Raw genomic sequence first — 14,563 nt, forward strand, 5'->3', positions numbered from 1 at the left:
TTTGGATAATAAATATACCTAAAAGGGACCATCCATAATTTATACATTTTATTTAATGATTGATTTTTTTCTATTTATTGTATATTATTGCTTTCCCAACTTTGAACTTTAAACGTGTCGTCTTAAAGCAGCAATTATGACAGTACCAACAATTAAATTGAACGAATAAAGCCAGAATGTATATATCAGTGTGGGGTGGCCGGTGGAGGCGACGTGGCCTTGTCCACCCCTTGCGCGTCCCCCTCGTTCTCTCCCTCCCCTTCCCCGTCCCCTTCTCCCTCCCCCTCGGCGTCCCCGTCGGGCTCGCCCTCTCCGTCGGCGGCGTCCTCCCCCTCCGCCTCGCCCCCCGGCTCTGCCTCACCGGCTTCGCTGGCCGGCACTCCAGTCGAGTCGATCGTTTCTTCTTTTGTCTCGTTGCGCTTCTGAAAAATAACACTAGATGTTACACACCACTTTGTTTTCTATCCTATGTGGTTATAGACCACTTATGCATAAACGAAATATCGCCTTTGGAAAGTACACACTTTATCCTAAGGACATATAAACCATCATCAAAATTGTTCGGTATAATACCAGCTGCTGAGTTTCACCACCGTACCACCCGCCAGAAACTAAAATACCATCCTGATCATCTGGGTGAAAAGCGGTCCTCCACAGTGCGGGTTTCTAGAAAACTGATCGGGCTGAAATTTGGCATGCACGTAGATGTTATGACAAAGGTATCCGCTAAGAAAGGATTTCGATTAATTCTACGCCCAAGGGGATAAAATTGGGGTTGAAAGTTTGTATGAAACTTTGTCAATTTTAAACCGATCGGGCTGAGACTTTGCATGCATAAAGTTACTATGACGTAGGGATCTCCTAAGAAATGATTTTGGTAAATTCCATCCCTAAGGTGATAAATTAACGTTAGCGAAGCCAGGGGTAAAAGCTAGTGAAATAATATACACATACCTTCTTTTTCTTCTTGGCTTTCGGTTTCGGCTTGACCTCCGGCTCGTTGTACCCTGGTGGGAAGAACCTGAGGCATTCCTCCTCGCCCACGACGGTGTCGTCGCTCACGTGGAGCGGTCCCAGGGCCATCAGCTCGGCTGGCGGACCGGCCGACGGTATTTCACTGGGCTCGGCCAGTTCTGGCTCCGCTAGACCCATGGCTACCATTACCACCATGGTCTCGCAACTGGAAATTTAATTTTTAACCGATTTTAAACAGGAGGTTTCTTCTCTAAATTTTCACCACATAAGTATATGTATATAAATCGCTTGTTATTGTTAATTCTAAGTTGTGGTATGATCTCTTTTATTGGCCTGGGTGTTTTCTAAGTATATTATGTATGTCTTTACAAAAAATATGCATACCCATAAGTGTTTGTATCAGTTGTCTGGTACCCATAATACAAGTTCTGCTTACCTTGGGACTAGATAGCGCGGTGTGAATTGTCCAAAGATATTATATTTTTGTTTTTTTTTTGTTTTAATTCAAATTAATACTATTCACTAAACGCATATGACAGTATAGGATATGTATATGATGTATATGACATAAAACATTTATTATTTTTGTCTGTCTGTTTCAGAGATTAGCAAAAACAGCTAATTTCTGTAATGGCTGGACCGGGTTTGGAGGGACTTCCACTCGCAGATACTTAGATTATTATCAGGAGTATCTTAGGGTACTTATTTTGAGATACTTTATTTATATCAATGAGAAAAGGTTGTGACACGAGAACTTTATATATAAGTTACTCACTAATCTTTGTCCACCTTCTCGTCATACTTCTCGACGGTTTTGCATAACAGCTTCGGCTCCTTAACATCGGCATCAGCAAAGAAACCACAGCGGAGAAGTCTGCAGCCTACGTGGGGTGCTCCGGCGGCAGCTAAAACAGCGCGCCGCTGCCATGCGCCGAACATCATCGCGATATGCGGGGGCTCCGCTAGCGATGGGGGCTCCATCACTGACCCTACCATCTGACAATTAATTCAGTTATTTCCTTTAATCAGCGTCATCAAGTTTCAAGTTAAGCAGAGCTTGTTTTATAGGTACTAGACAACTGATATATTTTTTTTTGTGTTGTTTGGGCTATTGTCAGATGTGTAGCACCTGTAGCACTGCGACCTACATAGATCTATTGTGCTCGCCCTTTTCAGAGTTCGCTACCTAGACCCGTCAGGGACAAGAATTGAAGGATATTCTTAGGAGCGATGGTTTTTATCTCTTCGGGAAAGAGTGTAAACTTTCCAAGGGAGATATTTCGTTTATGCATGAGTGGGCTACAACCACATAGGATGTGAAGCGGCGTTTCCTCTTCAGTTTGGCAGAATCTGCAGATACTTATCGTGCGTAGGCCTAGTTTAGCCATATGCTTGTTTAATTTGCAGTGTCCTGTGAGGGCCCTAGTCATCATGCATATGTTGTTTTTACTCAATAGCAGTAGTCTATTGGAGTATTTGCTCGAGAAGCCCGATATTAGGACTAATATAAATACTTAAATACACTTTTTTTGTTAAAATCATCGATGCATTTATTTTCTCCTGAAGGCTCGAACCGCTTGTGTTATATGTATATATATGAGTACATATATCTTGTAAATACAATAATAATATAGAAATAATCAAAATTATGAATACAAATGTTTGCGTCGTGCGAAGAATCGAACCCATTGAAATTAAAGCGCTGTGCCAAACCACGGAGGTCGTTAATATGGAATGAACCCACCTGCGCTAACGGTATACGCTGGCGGGGCATCACTAAAATATCCTAGAATGAGAATATATAGTCAGGTCGGTTAACCCATCTTAGTGAAGTCACCAGGAATTATACACAATGGCTTCCATGACGACCGCGTGGAGGTTAACCTGACATGGAAAATTGCTAGAAATGGGCCACTGATTCGTTCTCATTACTAAAAATAACCATTTTTTACTACATGCATATGAATATAAATACACCATACACCAAAATATTTTTTTTTACAATTTTTGTCTGTCTGTTTGTTCCGGCTAATCTCTGAAATGGCTGGACCGATTTTGATGGGCTTTTTCTTGGTAGATGTAATAAGAAGTAACTTAGACTACTTTTATTTTAGAAAAATAAAGTTACATTCCACGCGGACGAAGTCGCGGGTATAGCTAGTCACAAATAAAAAACAATGTTTATACCTTCGGGAAGAGTAGATCTAAAGCAGCCGCTCTCTGGTGCCTGTCCTTCGGTACGAACAGACCAGGAATGCCGTCTATATACAGTTCTTCAGCGGGATATTTCCTGACCGACTCGTCCTCGACTCCGTCCCCATACAAGGCACGTCGGGCTAATTCTGAAAAAAAAAACCGTCTATTAAAGGGGTTTTGACACGAATAATTTTATGGCAAATAAAGGTATGTACCTCTGGAATTTTCGAGTAGGCTGATAGCTCGTGGCCACGGCTAGTCGAAACGCCGAGTGAGGTAAATGCCTTCATTTACCCGTTAGTATAGGCGGGTGCAGCAATCTTCACATATTCTTCTTTCCTTAATTCTTCACAACTTTATCATCCATTAAAAAAAACAAACCAATACATACCGACAACACTGCCTTCCTTGTCCGGGGTTTTCTTCAGCAACAGCACCAGTGCTGGCCTCTCAGCTAGCAGAGCCACAACAGCTTCCTCACCAAACTCTGGGTCTTCAACAGCCAGCCTTTTAGCTCCGTCTTTACCCACAACAAGAGGACATTTGTCTGCTACTATCACTCCTAGAAATGCAAATATCACAGCTTATTTACAGTATATATATGAACGTGAGGACCTCAGAGTTTGTATGGTGTGAGCTAAATAATAATAATCTCAGGACAATTCACTCAGCGGTATCTAGATCCAAGTTAACCTAGCTAGCTTATGTTATGACCTTACAAAACAAAAGAGGAAACGCCACTACATATCCCATTTAGTTTTAGTCCATATTTGCATAAACAAAATATGCCCTTTGGAAAGTACATACTTTATTTAGAAGATAAAAACCATCGCTCCAAAGAATATCATTCAGTTCTTGTCCCTGAGTGGCTTAGGAAGTGAATTCTAAAAAAGGGTGAGCACAATAGATCTATCGCAGTGTCACAGGTGTAAAGCACCCAGTAATGTCCCTTACAAAATAAAATAAATATTATTTATAACTTGATTGAATTAGTGCTTCAAATAACAAAATTCATTTGGAGTTCAGTCAAGTACCAACGAACGAAAAGAAATGATCCAAACACGAACCTAACATTTGAAGTCATACATTGACTTCAACAAGTTCGTGTTTGGAATAATCACGTCCTCGTATAATTAAAGTTAATCTTTATAAAAGTTTTCATTTTAGGAATGAGGATAACGCAACCGAATATTATACAAATAACAAGTGGCCAATTATAATTATTTCCGTAACGTGATAATTAATATACTCATATTTTCCCCTCCGATCGATCTACCGTCCAATTCAAACGGGGTTTGAAATTACGACGATCTGAGCCGAGGTTCGAAACCCTAGAGGTGCCCTCAACTAAAGTCGTATCCGTCAGGCGGTAAATAGCCTTCAGCCGCTCTCTATCGTCCGGTGACTCTATAAAGATTTTCCTGACGCAAAAATACATACATGACATAGGCCTCCCCCAAAGATCTCCATGACGATCGGTCCTGCGCTGCTCGCATCCAGCAATAAACTAGTAATACTATAATTGTGCCTTAAAATTTTGTTGGCTAACTTCTGACTGACGGATACGACTTTAGTCTAACTGCACCACTAGAGGTTCCAAACTCGGATCAGATAGTAGTGATTTCGAAACCCGTTTGAATTGGATGGTGGATCGACTGGAGCGGTAAAAGCGGGTGATAACGGGTCCATGTAAGCAACGGCGGATCCAGGGTGGGCCCCCCCCTGAGCCCAGGACTTATATATTTTGTCACCATACATATTTTATTAATATTTTTAAGCACAGTACTTAGGTACATTAATAAAATAAGTACTTTTTATTTGTATCTATTGTTATCAAAATTAAATTATTAGTTCTTGACTTGACCACGACTATGTGACCCCCTCCTGGCGCCAAAACTGGATCCACCCTTGCATGTAAGAGAAGTCGAGGAATATTATTGTAAAACCTAAACAGAATATTATTACCATACGGTTCTAAAGCATCAGACACTTTTCTCAAATGTTTCTGAGCCTGCGGCGTCATCAGAGCGGGGCAGATGTCGTTGAAATAGCCCTCGAGGCGTTTCGCCCTCTCTTCACGGCGAGCTAACCTTGCCGACTCTATCGCTGCCACTTCCTTTTGCCTCCGCTCTTGATATACCTTGTCCTGAGCTGTAGCCACTTCCTGAAAGAAGAAATTAGTTTTTTTACTTAATGGATCTATATTATTGTACTGTAAACTTTAAATATTAATTTATATAAAAAGCTAATTTCCGCTTCACATTTCAATTGGCCCTTCCATCCATTTCATAATACAGACTATCAACCGAACAGAGTATGTTATAAACATGATAGATTATATCTTAGATTATATAATTATATCTTAGTCATAGATTATACCATAGACTATACAAGCATCATTTTGTTTAATTCTGCAACCATTAGCATTAGTGAGATCACCAGTATTCAGTGCGGAAACTTGGCCACCGCTAGAAGTACAATTACAGTAGGTATTATTAACGACCTTGGTGGTATAGCGGTCCAGCACACCGCTTTATGTCCAATGGTCGCGGGTTCGATTCCTCGCACGGCACAAACATTTGTATTCACGAGTATGATTGTTTGTATCGGTCTGGGTATTTTCTATGTATAATATGTATGTATTTACGAAAAAAAAATCTATGTATTTATATCAGTTATCTAGTACCCATAACACAAGCTTTAGCTAGCTTAACTTGGGACTAGATGGCGCTGTGTGAATTGTCCTGAGATTATTATTAATATCTAATTAATAAATACAAGCCTATTGTTTTAATGTTTTTGAGTTCGAGATGAGCTTAAGCATCTTTATTTGTACACAAGAAAGAATCGTAATAAAACAGATTTTTTGTTATGATAATATTATTGAAGATTTTCTGATATTTTTCAATTTATCCATTACAAATAAATCAGTTTTTTCGTCTTTACTTATTATAATTTTAAGATTACCTGTTCAGGCGGCGTGAGCTCGTGGGGAGCTCTCTGGGGCCGTTCCCTCTCGCCTTTCTTCACCAGCTCTTCATTGCGGAGTTCTTGTTCTATAGTCCGCGTGAGGCGTGGTGCATCAGCGCCGAACATAACATTCAGCAGCTGTCCGCCCTTTAATGAGATGAAGTATAGCAGTTACGATGTGACATAATAGTTCAATTTCAAAAATCATTTATTCATGTAGGCCATTTTAACCGCTTATGAACGTCAAATTTTTTATATCATAATTTTTTCCTTACCGTCCAGTTTAGTATATACATAGATCCAATTGAGAAGAACTGGCAAGAATGTTAATTGAATTACCTTTTTTTTAAAAGCCATTTTGTTTACAATGTATATTTATATAGGTGTTTATATCTAAGATTAACTGAAAATCCCGGGCATGAACAACTACTGCCATGCACGCTCATCAATCAAGTAATAAGTCCAAATCAAATGGACAATCGGTTCAGTAGTTGAGAAGTCCATCGCGGACAAACAACGTACCACGTAATTTTTATATATAAAGATTAGCTGTTCCCGCGACTTCGGCCGCGTGGAATTTAACTTTATTTCTCTAAAATAAAAGTAGCCTAAATTACTTCTTATTACACCATCGACCTGCCAATAAAAGTCCCGTCAAAATTGGGCCAGCCATTTCAGAGATTAGCCGGAACAAACAGACAGACAAAAATTGTAAAAAAATGTTATTTTGGTGTATGTTCCGTATTTATATTCATATGCATGTAGTAATAAACGGTTATATCAATATTACAAACAGACACTACAATTTTATTTATATGTATACATTTAGATTAAAGATTTAATCTAATAGTTAGTTTGCTGTATCTTTACAGGCGATCGGAAAGTATTCGCTGGAGTTTTGCCAAGTGTCTACGTATCTACCTGCATTCAGCCGGGTTTTTATTGAACCCCGTATAAGTTTGGTCGATACCACCACCCGTGCCCTCCCCCGCGATTTATTGTGCTACATATATGACCTCAATGAATCATATCATAAATATAATAGCTGTTCCTTTCAAAACAACTCCTACGGTTCACACATAAGGTAAGTTTTTCTGTACATTGTTATTGAACTTAGGATTACAAAGTTGACTGACGATAAGTTACAAGTGGAATTGAAGACATCAAAGTCAAGTAAGTAAGTCAAATCAAGTAGTATGGTCGAATCTGGTCTGAATAAAAAAATTGCGCGTTAATTTATATTTATAACTAGATGTTCCCGCGACTTCGTCTGCGTGGAATTTAACTTTAATTTTCTAAAATAAAACTAACCTAAGTTACTCCGTATTACATCAGCTACCTGCCAAAAAAAGTCCCGTCAAAATCGGTCCAGCCATTTCAGAGATTAGCCGGAACAAACAGACAGACAGACAGACAAAATTGTAAAAAATGTTATTTTGGTATATGTACCGTATTTATATTCATATGCATGTAATAAAAAACGGTTATTTCAATATTACAAACAGACACTCCAATTTTATTTATATGTATAGACTAGCTGTTACATGCGACGTTTTATTTTTTTGATTAAAATAAATATAGTCAATATAGAAAAATGTGTGTCAATTTATATTTAACTACGTGCGCGTGCAGTTTTATTTATTTTATTAAAATAAATATTTTTTCTAAATTTAAAATAGCCTAAGTTATTCCTCATAACATTAGCTGTCTGTGAGTGAAAGTCCTGTCAAAATCGGTTCATATGTTTCTGATGTTAGCAAGAACAAAGGGACAGACGAACAATATCTTTTAAATTGGCAAATAAAGTTATTTTAGTAGCTTACCGCAAGGAACATCCAAGTGGGCTCGCTGCGTTTTCTGAATCTCTTCAGGCATTCTATATGGTCCGATTTTGCCTGGAAAATATTATTTTTATACTTTCATTAGTGTACTGCGAAAATCGGAACCGTCCAGATGCTCATTAGCTTTAATTTGAACTGACTTACATGAAGAAAATATTTAATGATGAACATTTTGTTCATCATAGTTTTATTACTTAAAAGTTATTATATAACATTAATGTCGAAAATGTTTTAATGATGAACAAACCCGTTGTGTAAGGACTTTATATTATTTTCTTTAATTCTTCGATTGGCACGTGTGAGACCACAAATATCGAGTGCGGAAACCTGATCACCGCTACTAGCGTTACCACTATTGCTGACCAATTCTGACCGTTTTTAGATATATACTCATATAGCGACACGTACCACTATTGCTGACCAATTCTGACCGTTTTTAGATATATACTCATATAGCGACACGTACCACTATTGCTGACCAATTCTGACCGTTTTTAGATATATACTCATATAGCGACACGTACCACTATTGCTGACCAATTCTGACCGTTTTTGGATATATACCCATATTGCGACACGTTTTGACCAATTCTGACCGTTTTTAGATATATACTCATATAGCGACACGTACCACTATTGCTGACCAATTCTGACCGTTTTTGGATATATACCCATATTGCGACACGTGTTTCGCCTCGAAATCATTGAATGAAACAACCAAGGCATCATCAGGCAAACAATAGAGCTCGGAAGCAAAGTGTTGACTGTTCGGCTATCAGAAAAATATTTAGGAATAATTTTTGCAGTGTACACAATTTTTTCCGACTTAGAATTAATCATTAATTACTAATTATTGTAATTAATATTTCGCCCAATTTACATAATATCTGATTAATTTATTAATTTACACACCTATGTGTTATTCATGTAAGCTATATTACTATAAAGTTTCTTTAAAATCCATTAAGTAGTTATTTCGTTAAAGAGTAAGAAGCAACCATCCAAGGATGTGCTATTATTTTCTATATTCATAATATGTACTTTTATCTCAAAATGGTTCAACAAATATTTAAAACATTTAAAAAATCTTTTTAATAATTTGTATTTTCTATTAGTATGGAAGATGTGGGATACTTTCTTTGCTACGATGAAGTAATAATAGATAGGCTCACCACCGCCAGATGCAGATTGTCTCCTCCCAGTTCCACCTTGATCTTCTTCAAATTCCCCACCATGCCTATACATGGTCCGCACCACTCTGAATACACATCGATCACTGCAACAAATAGAAATAGAAATAATATTTCTTCAACCAAACTCAATATAAGCACTTTGGAATAGTAATTTTTTTTATTCTACCGTTTATTCGGAATACAGATTCATCACAAGAACAATAAGCAAGAAACTTGTGTGGACAGATAAAACTAATTCAAGTTACATTTAGAATTTATCTAAATAGTAATCTTTTTTGTTTCGGAATGTAGACTCATCACAAGAAGAACGAGCAAGAAACTTGCGTGTTGCTCTTGTGAATAAATGTTATTTTGAATAATCTATACATATAAATAAAATTGGAGTGTCTGTTTGTAATATTGAAATAACTATTTTTTTTACTACATGCACATGAATGTAAATACGGTACATACACCAAAATAACATTTTTTACAATTTTTGTCTATCTGTCTGTCTGTTTGTTCCGGCTAATCTCTGAAATTGTTGGACCGATTTTAACGGAACTTTTTTTAGCAGGTAGTTGAGGTAAAAAGGAGTAACTTAGGCTACTGTCTCGCTTTCACGCCTAAACCATTGATCCGATTTAAATGAAATTTGGTACACAGATAGTCTAGACGAAAAGACCTGAGAAAGGACATAGGCTACTTATAAATGCGAAAAAAGAGTTGTAAGGGGTAGAAAGGGGGGATGAAAGTTTGTATGGAATATCGTCATTTTAAAGCTAGAAACTGGAAACTTATTTCTTAGGCTGCTGATTAAATATAAATAAATATGACATTCAAATTTTGTAAAAAATTTATTTTCAAGGTTGTAAAAAAAAATAGGGGATGAAAGTTTGATTGGAAATTAGTCAGTTTTGAAGCTAGAAAGATAAAACTTTTTTCTTTAGCTATTTTGGGTTAGATAATTGAATATTTTTTTATATTTACTTGGTCACTATAATACGCGGACGAAGTCGCGGGCACAACTAGTATATATAATATATGTACACACGTGTCTGGCTGGAGTGGGTAGCTAGTATTTTAAAATTGTTACATACATCAAAATTATCATAAAAAATACACATAAACATTTATACAACTGTCTTATATACATACCTAGTAATCCTTCTCTGTGCATGAACTTGCTCCATTCCTCGTCGGTGTTGAGCTCGGCCTGCAACTGAACCTGTGCGGCCTTCTTGCCTGCCCCGGCGGCGGCCGCGGCAGCAACAGCGTTGGCGACCGCGCTCGTCAGAGCCATGACGCCGAGTGGCGCCAAACATTGTCATGGCAAGTGATGAGCGAAGCGTGCTCGCGTGCGTGTGCTCAGTTGTGCTCAGGGGTGGTTTTGAGGAAAAATGATAATTTCTGCTTACTCTCTATTACTGTTTTTTTAAGGGATGGTAATGGATTGGTGCTTCCTCCTACGCTAACGGTTTACGCTGGCGGGGCACCAGTGGAGGATGATAAGATTAGCATGAGGTCAGGTCAGTTAGCCCATCGTGACAAATTCTCTAGGAATTTATCATGATGGTTTTCAAGGGGAGTCACGTGGAAGTCAAACTGATGGTACATTGCTAGCAACAACAGTCCACATTGTTAACAATTCCTTTCCAATTCCGCTCTAACGGAACCTAAGTCGTAAACTCAGAGTCGGATCTACCTAAGACTTTTTGGGCTGCAGCCCAGGGCCCCGAGGATACAAATGGCACCCAGTCCTCACTGAAATATTTTTTTTATACCAATTAGGTGGCGAACAAGCATACGGCCCATCTGATGGTAAACGGTTACCGTAGCCTATGTACACCAGGGGTATCACTTGAGCATTGCCGACCCTTAAGAAACTTTAATATACCCTTATAAAAAAACCCCATGCTGTAGTCTCTCGAGCACCTCGGCAGGTAGTTCATTCCACAATCTAAGTGTACGCGGGAGGAAGCTCCTCTGAAACCGCACTGTCCGAGACCACTTAGGTTCCAGCGTGTGGAGAATCATCATAAGGTTGGCAACCCTGAGATCAATCAACCCATACAGGTGCGCGTCTATCGAAAGGAACTGGTCGAAGGGAATTGGTCGCTTGTTTATGCTCAGTGTATTTTTTTAGTTGAGTAATATAATTAGGTACGGTAGGTAGGCACAAATTCACGATCCGCCCCTGCTAAGTTAACAACAGCACGCTGTAACTACAACTTCTTATCACCAACCTACAATAACAGAGAGGGGGGAAGGGTATTGTTAGTAATGTGGACTCATGACTCCATTACTAGCAATGTACTACGCCAGGTTGACCTCCACGCTTCCCCCTGGAAATCATCGTGATAAATTCCTGGTAAATTTGTCACGATGAGCTAATTGAACTGACCTCATGCTCATCTTATCATCCTCCACTGGTGCCCCGCCAGTGTAAACCGTTAGCGCAGGCGGGTGCACCAATCCACTTTTCCACCTGACTTTATGCTCATCGTCCACTGGTGGGGCACCAGCGTATACCGTTATCGCAAGTCGATGGTCCACTCCACTATCATCATTAAAAAAATAAAACATATTGGGTAATTTTTGGACTCTAAACTGTTTTCACACTCAACCTATCATGCCCAACTGGTGCCCAACTAGCATGAAATGTATAAGTTAGATTATTAATTATTTAACTTAAATTTTGTTAGTTTCTTTAGTTTGTTGCGTTGTTTAGTGACCACTGTTTGCTCAGCACTAAATAATGTGGCTACTTCACAATAGATGGCGCATTTTAATAAAGTCCCTGTCTACTAGTGTACGATAGATGGCGCTACCTGTAGTCAAGTAAACCTACCTCACAGGAGCCCACTGGTCGTAATTAATTTAAAAGTATAATATTAAAATTAGTAGATACTAGTAACTCGGCCCGGCTTCGGACGGGTGTACATGTATTATATATATAAACTTTTCTATTGAATCACTCTATCTATTAAAAAAAACCGCATCAAAATCCGTTTCGTAGTTTTAAAGATTCAAATTGAAATTCTTTATATGTGAAGTACAGGTTATAGGTACAGGTAGGTTGTTGGTTTAGATTTAAGCTTACGTAGGGTCAAACAGCGACTTTCTTTTATACTATGTAATGAAATGTCTTCCCTATTTCTATTCAGATTTTGTATTTACGCATGTAAAATTTAAATCTTATATATAAAATTCTCGTGTCACAGTTTTCGTTCCCATTCTCCTCCGAGACGGCTTGACCGATTCTCATGAAATTTTGTGAGCGTATTGAGTAGGTCTGAGAATCGGCCAACATCTATTTTTCATCAATCAATGTTAGGGGTAGTCCACCCCTAAATTTTTTTTTAAGGCAAAACGTTTGTCGGGATAGCTAGTAAAAGTATAAATAATATTGAAGGTGATGTAAACGCTGTTTTTGGACATATATTTTTGAACACAATTACAAATTAAAACAAATGGGTTTTAGTAAGTGTGTTTTATGTCTAAAATTATTTATTTTGCTTTCTTTTTTGTGAATGATAACAGAATGCTTGAGCTAACGGTACAAATAAAGAATCTTGAATCTTGAATCTTGAAACGGTATACCTACGTTGCGCGTATATGTTGCGGGGCACCAGTAGAAGATAAGGATAATGTCAGGACAATCAGTTGTGAACTTATCAGGAGTTTGTAACGACGTTTCCCGACGGGGATTGGTCCACCTGTCCCCACCAGGTGGACCAATTCTTAAATTCAAATTAAAAGATAATTTATTCATATAGGACATTTTAGCCGCTTTTAAACGTCAATTTTTTTATGTTTGACGACCTCGGTGGTCTAGCGGTCTAGCACACCGCTTTACGTCTCATGGTCGCGGGTTCGATTTCTCGCACGGCTCAAACATTTGTATTCAAGAGTATGATTGTTTGTATCGGTCTGGGTATTTTATATGTATAACATGTATGAATTTACGAAAAAAAAAATTATCTATGTATTTGTATTGTATAAAAAAATCGCTTTTGTAATTATAAGGGTGTTTTTACGTCGTTAGCATTAAACAATAAGTTGTCTTGAAACGTGCCCTGGGAGTTGGGGGTAGTTTTGTCCCTTACAATTGGGACGCCGCGGAAGCGCCGCCTCGCGTTTCTTTTTTATTACCAACTCGAGTATAAACAGCTACAATGTGAACCAGTGGTTCTCGATAATTTAATATCCTCTCCAGAGGGACACATTATACAATTAAAACTTTGGCCGTATCAAATCGCGGCTGAAGTACTACAAAATATATTTATAATACAAAAAAAAAATGGGATAATAAAAACAGTAGAGAAACAAATAAATTTAATAAAAAAAAAAAAACCAGTGGTTCTCAACGTTGATTGCACTGACTCATTCGACAGCCTCGGTGGTCTAGCGGTTTAGCATACCGATTTAGTTCCGATGGTCGCGGGTTCCTCGCACGGTACAAACATTTTTATTCATGAGTGTGATTGTTCGTATCGATCTGGCTGTTTTCTATATATATATTTACAAAAAAATGTAAGTATTTAATATCCGTTACCTTGTACCTATAACACAACTTCTGCTTTGTTTGATAACTAGATGGCGTTGTGTGAATTGTCCAGAGATATTATATTATTGTTAGATTTATATTCAGCAGATCAATTGTTGCCTACAATATCTGTTAGGCATACCAAGTAGAAGAAAAGAGAAGAGAACGAGTTTATTCTTTATTTTGTAATTTTAATACTTAAATTTCAATATATGTAAAATAAAATAAATTACAACATAAGAACTGGTTTTTTACAATTACAATATAAGAAAATTTTAATAAAGCTAACATAAGCTTTTATAAAAATATTATGACATATTATAAACAATTCTTTTATTTTATATTACTACTGTTATTTTAGACTAGCTGTGCCCGTGACTTCGTTCGCGTGGTTATCAAAAGCACTGTCGCGTTTTTTTTCCCGTTTTTGCAACATTTTTCACTGATGCTTCGCTTCTATTGGTCGTAGCGTAATGTTATACAGCTGAAAGCCTTCCTAGACAAATGGGCTATATAACACAAAATGATTTTTTCAATTCGAACCAGCAGTTCCTGAGATTAGTGCGTTCAAACAAACAAACTATTCAGTTTTATAATATTAATAATAATAATATATAAGTATAGATTAATAAAGTTTTATATTATTTAATTAATCATTTATGTGTTCAGAAACAGTACAGTAACTGTAATAAATAATCTCTTAAGATTTATATCTTTTTTTCGTGTTTTAGTAAGTCTATTATATAATTTATTATATATTTTTATATACAATTATTATAAGTCACGGTAACGGTACATAAAATCTGAGTGGAGCCATTTTAGTGATTATAGGGATGTAAATAATGAATATTTTATGTTTA

The 14,563-nt window shown here is 37.5% G+C and overlaps 1 protein-coding gene across 1 annotated transcript; it reads right to left on the bottom strand.

Annotated features, from left to right (window-relative positions):
• Nucleotides 1-185: 185 nt before the first annotated feature.
• Nucleotides 186-10,457, bottom strand: LOC131852349 (thioredoxin domain-containing protein 6-like). Its single transcript, XM_059203016.1, has 10 exons — nt 10,313-10,457; nt 9,155-9,258; nt 7,965-8,036; nt 6,139-6,288; nt 5,137-5,335; nt 3,563-3,733; nt 3,163-3,317; nt 1,751-1,971; nt 955-1,180; nt 186-422 (listed from the first exon to the last, which is right to left on the bottom strand). Exons 1-10 carry the CDS (start codon nt 10,455-10,457, stop codon nt 186-188), a joined length of 1,680 nt encoding a protein of 559 aa, XP_059058999.1.
• Between the last annotated feature and the right edge of the window lie 4,106 nt (nt 10,458-14,563).

The sequence above is a fragment of the Achroia grisella genome, unplaced genomic scaffold (genome assembly GCF_030625045.1).
Source record: "Achroia grisella isolate CSIRO2021 unplaced genomic scaffold, CSIRO_AGI_Agris_v1 utg842, whole genome shotgun sequence".
Lineage (NCBI taxonomy): Eukaryota > Metazoa > Arthropoda > Insecta > Lepidoptera > Pyralidae > Achroia > Achroia grisella.

Bases quoted from the DNA above. Each gene is read 5' to 3' on its own strand.
- LOC131852349 (XM_059203016.1), bottom strand. From the start codon at position 10,457: ATGGCTCTGACGAGCGCGGTCGCCAACGCTGTTGCTGCCGCGGCCGCC. The intron at 3,318-3,562 runs GTATGTATTGGT...TTTTTTTTTCAG, and splicing joins CAAGGAAGGCAGTGTTGTCG to AATTAGCCCGACGTGCCTTG. The intron at 423-954 runs GTATGTGTATAT...GTTATTTTTCAG, and splicing joins AAGCCAAGAAGAAAAAGAAG to AAGCGCAACGAGACAAAAGA.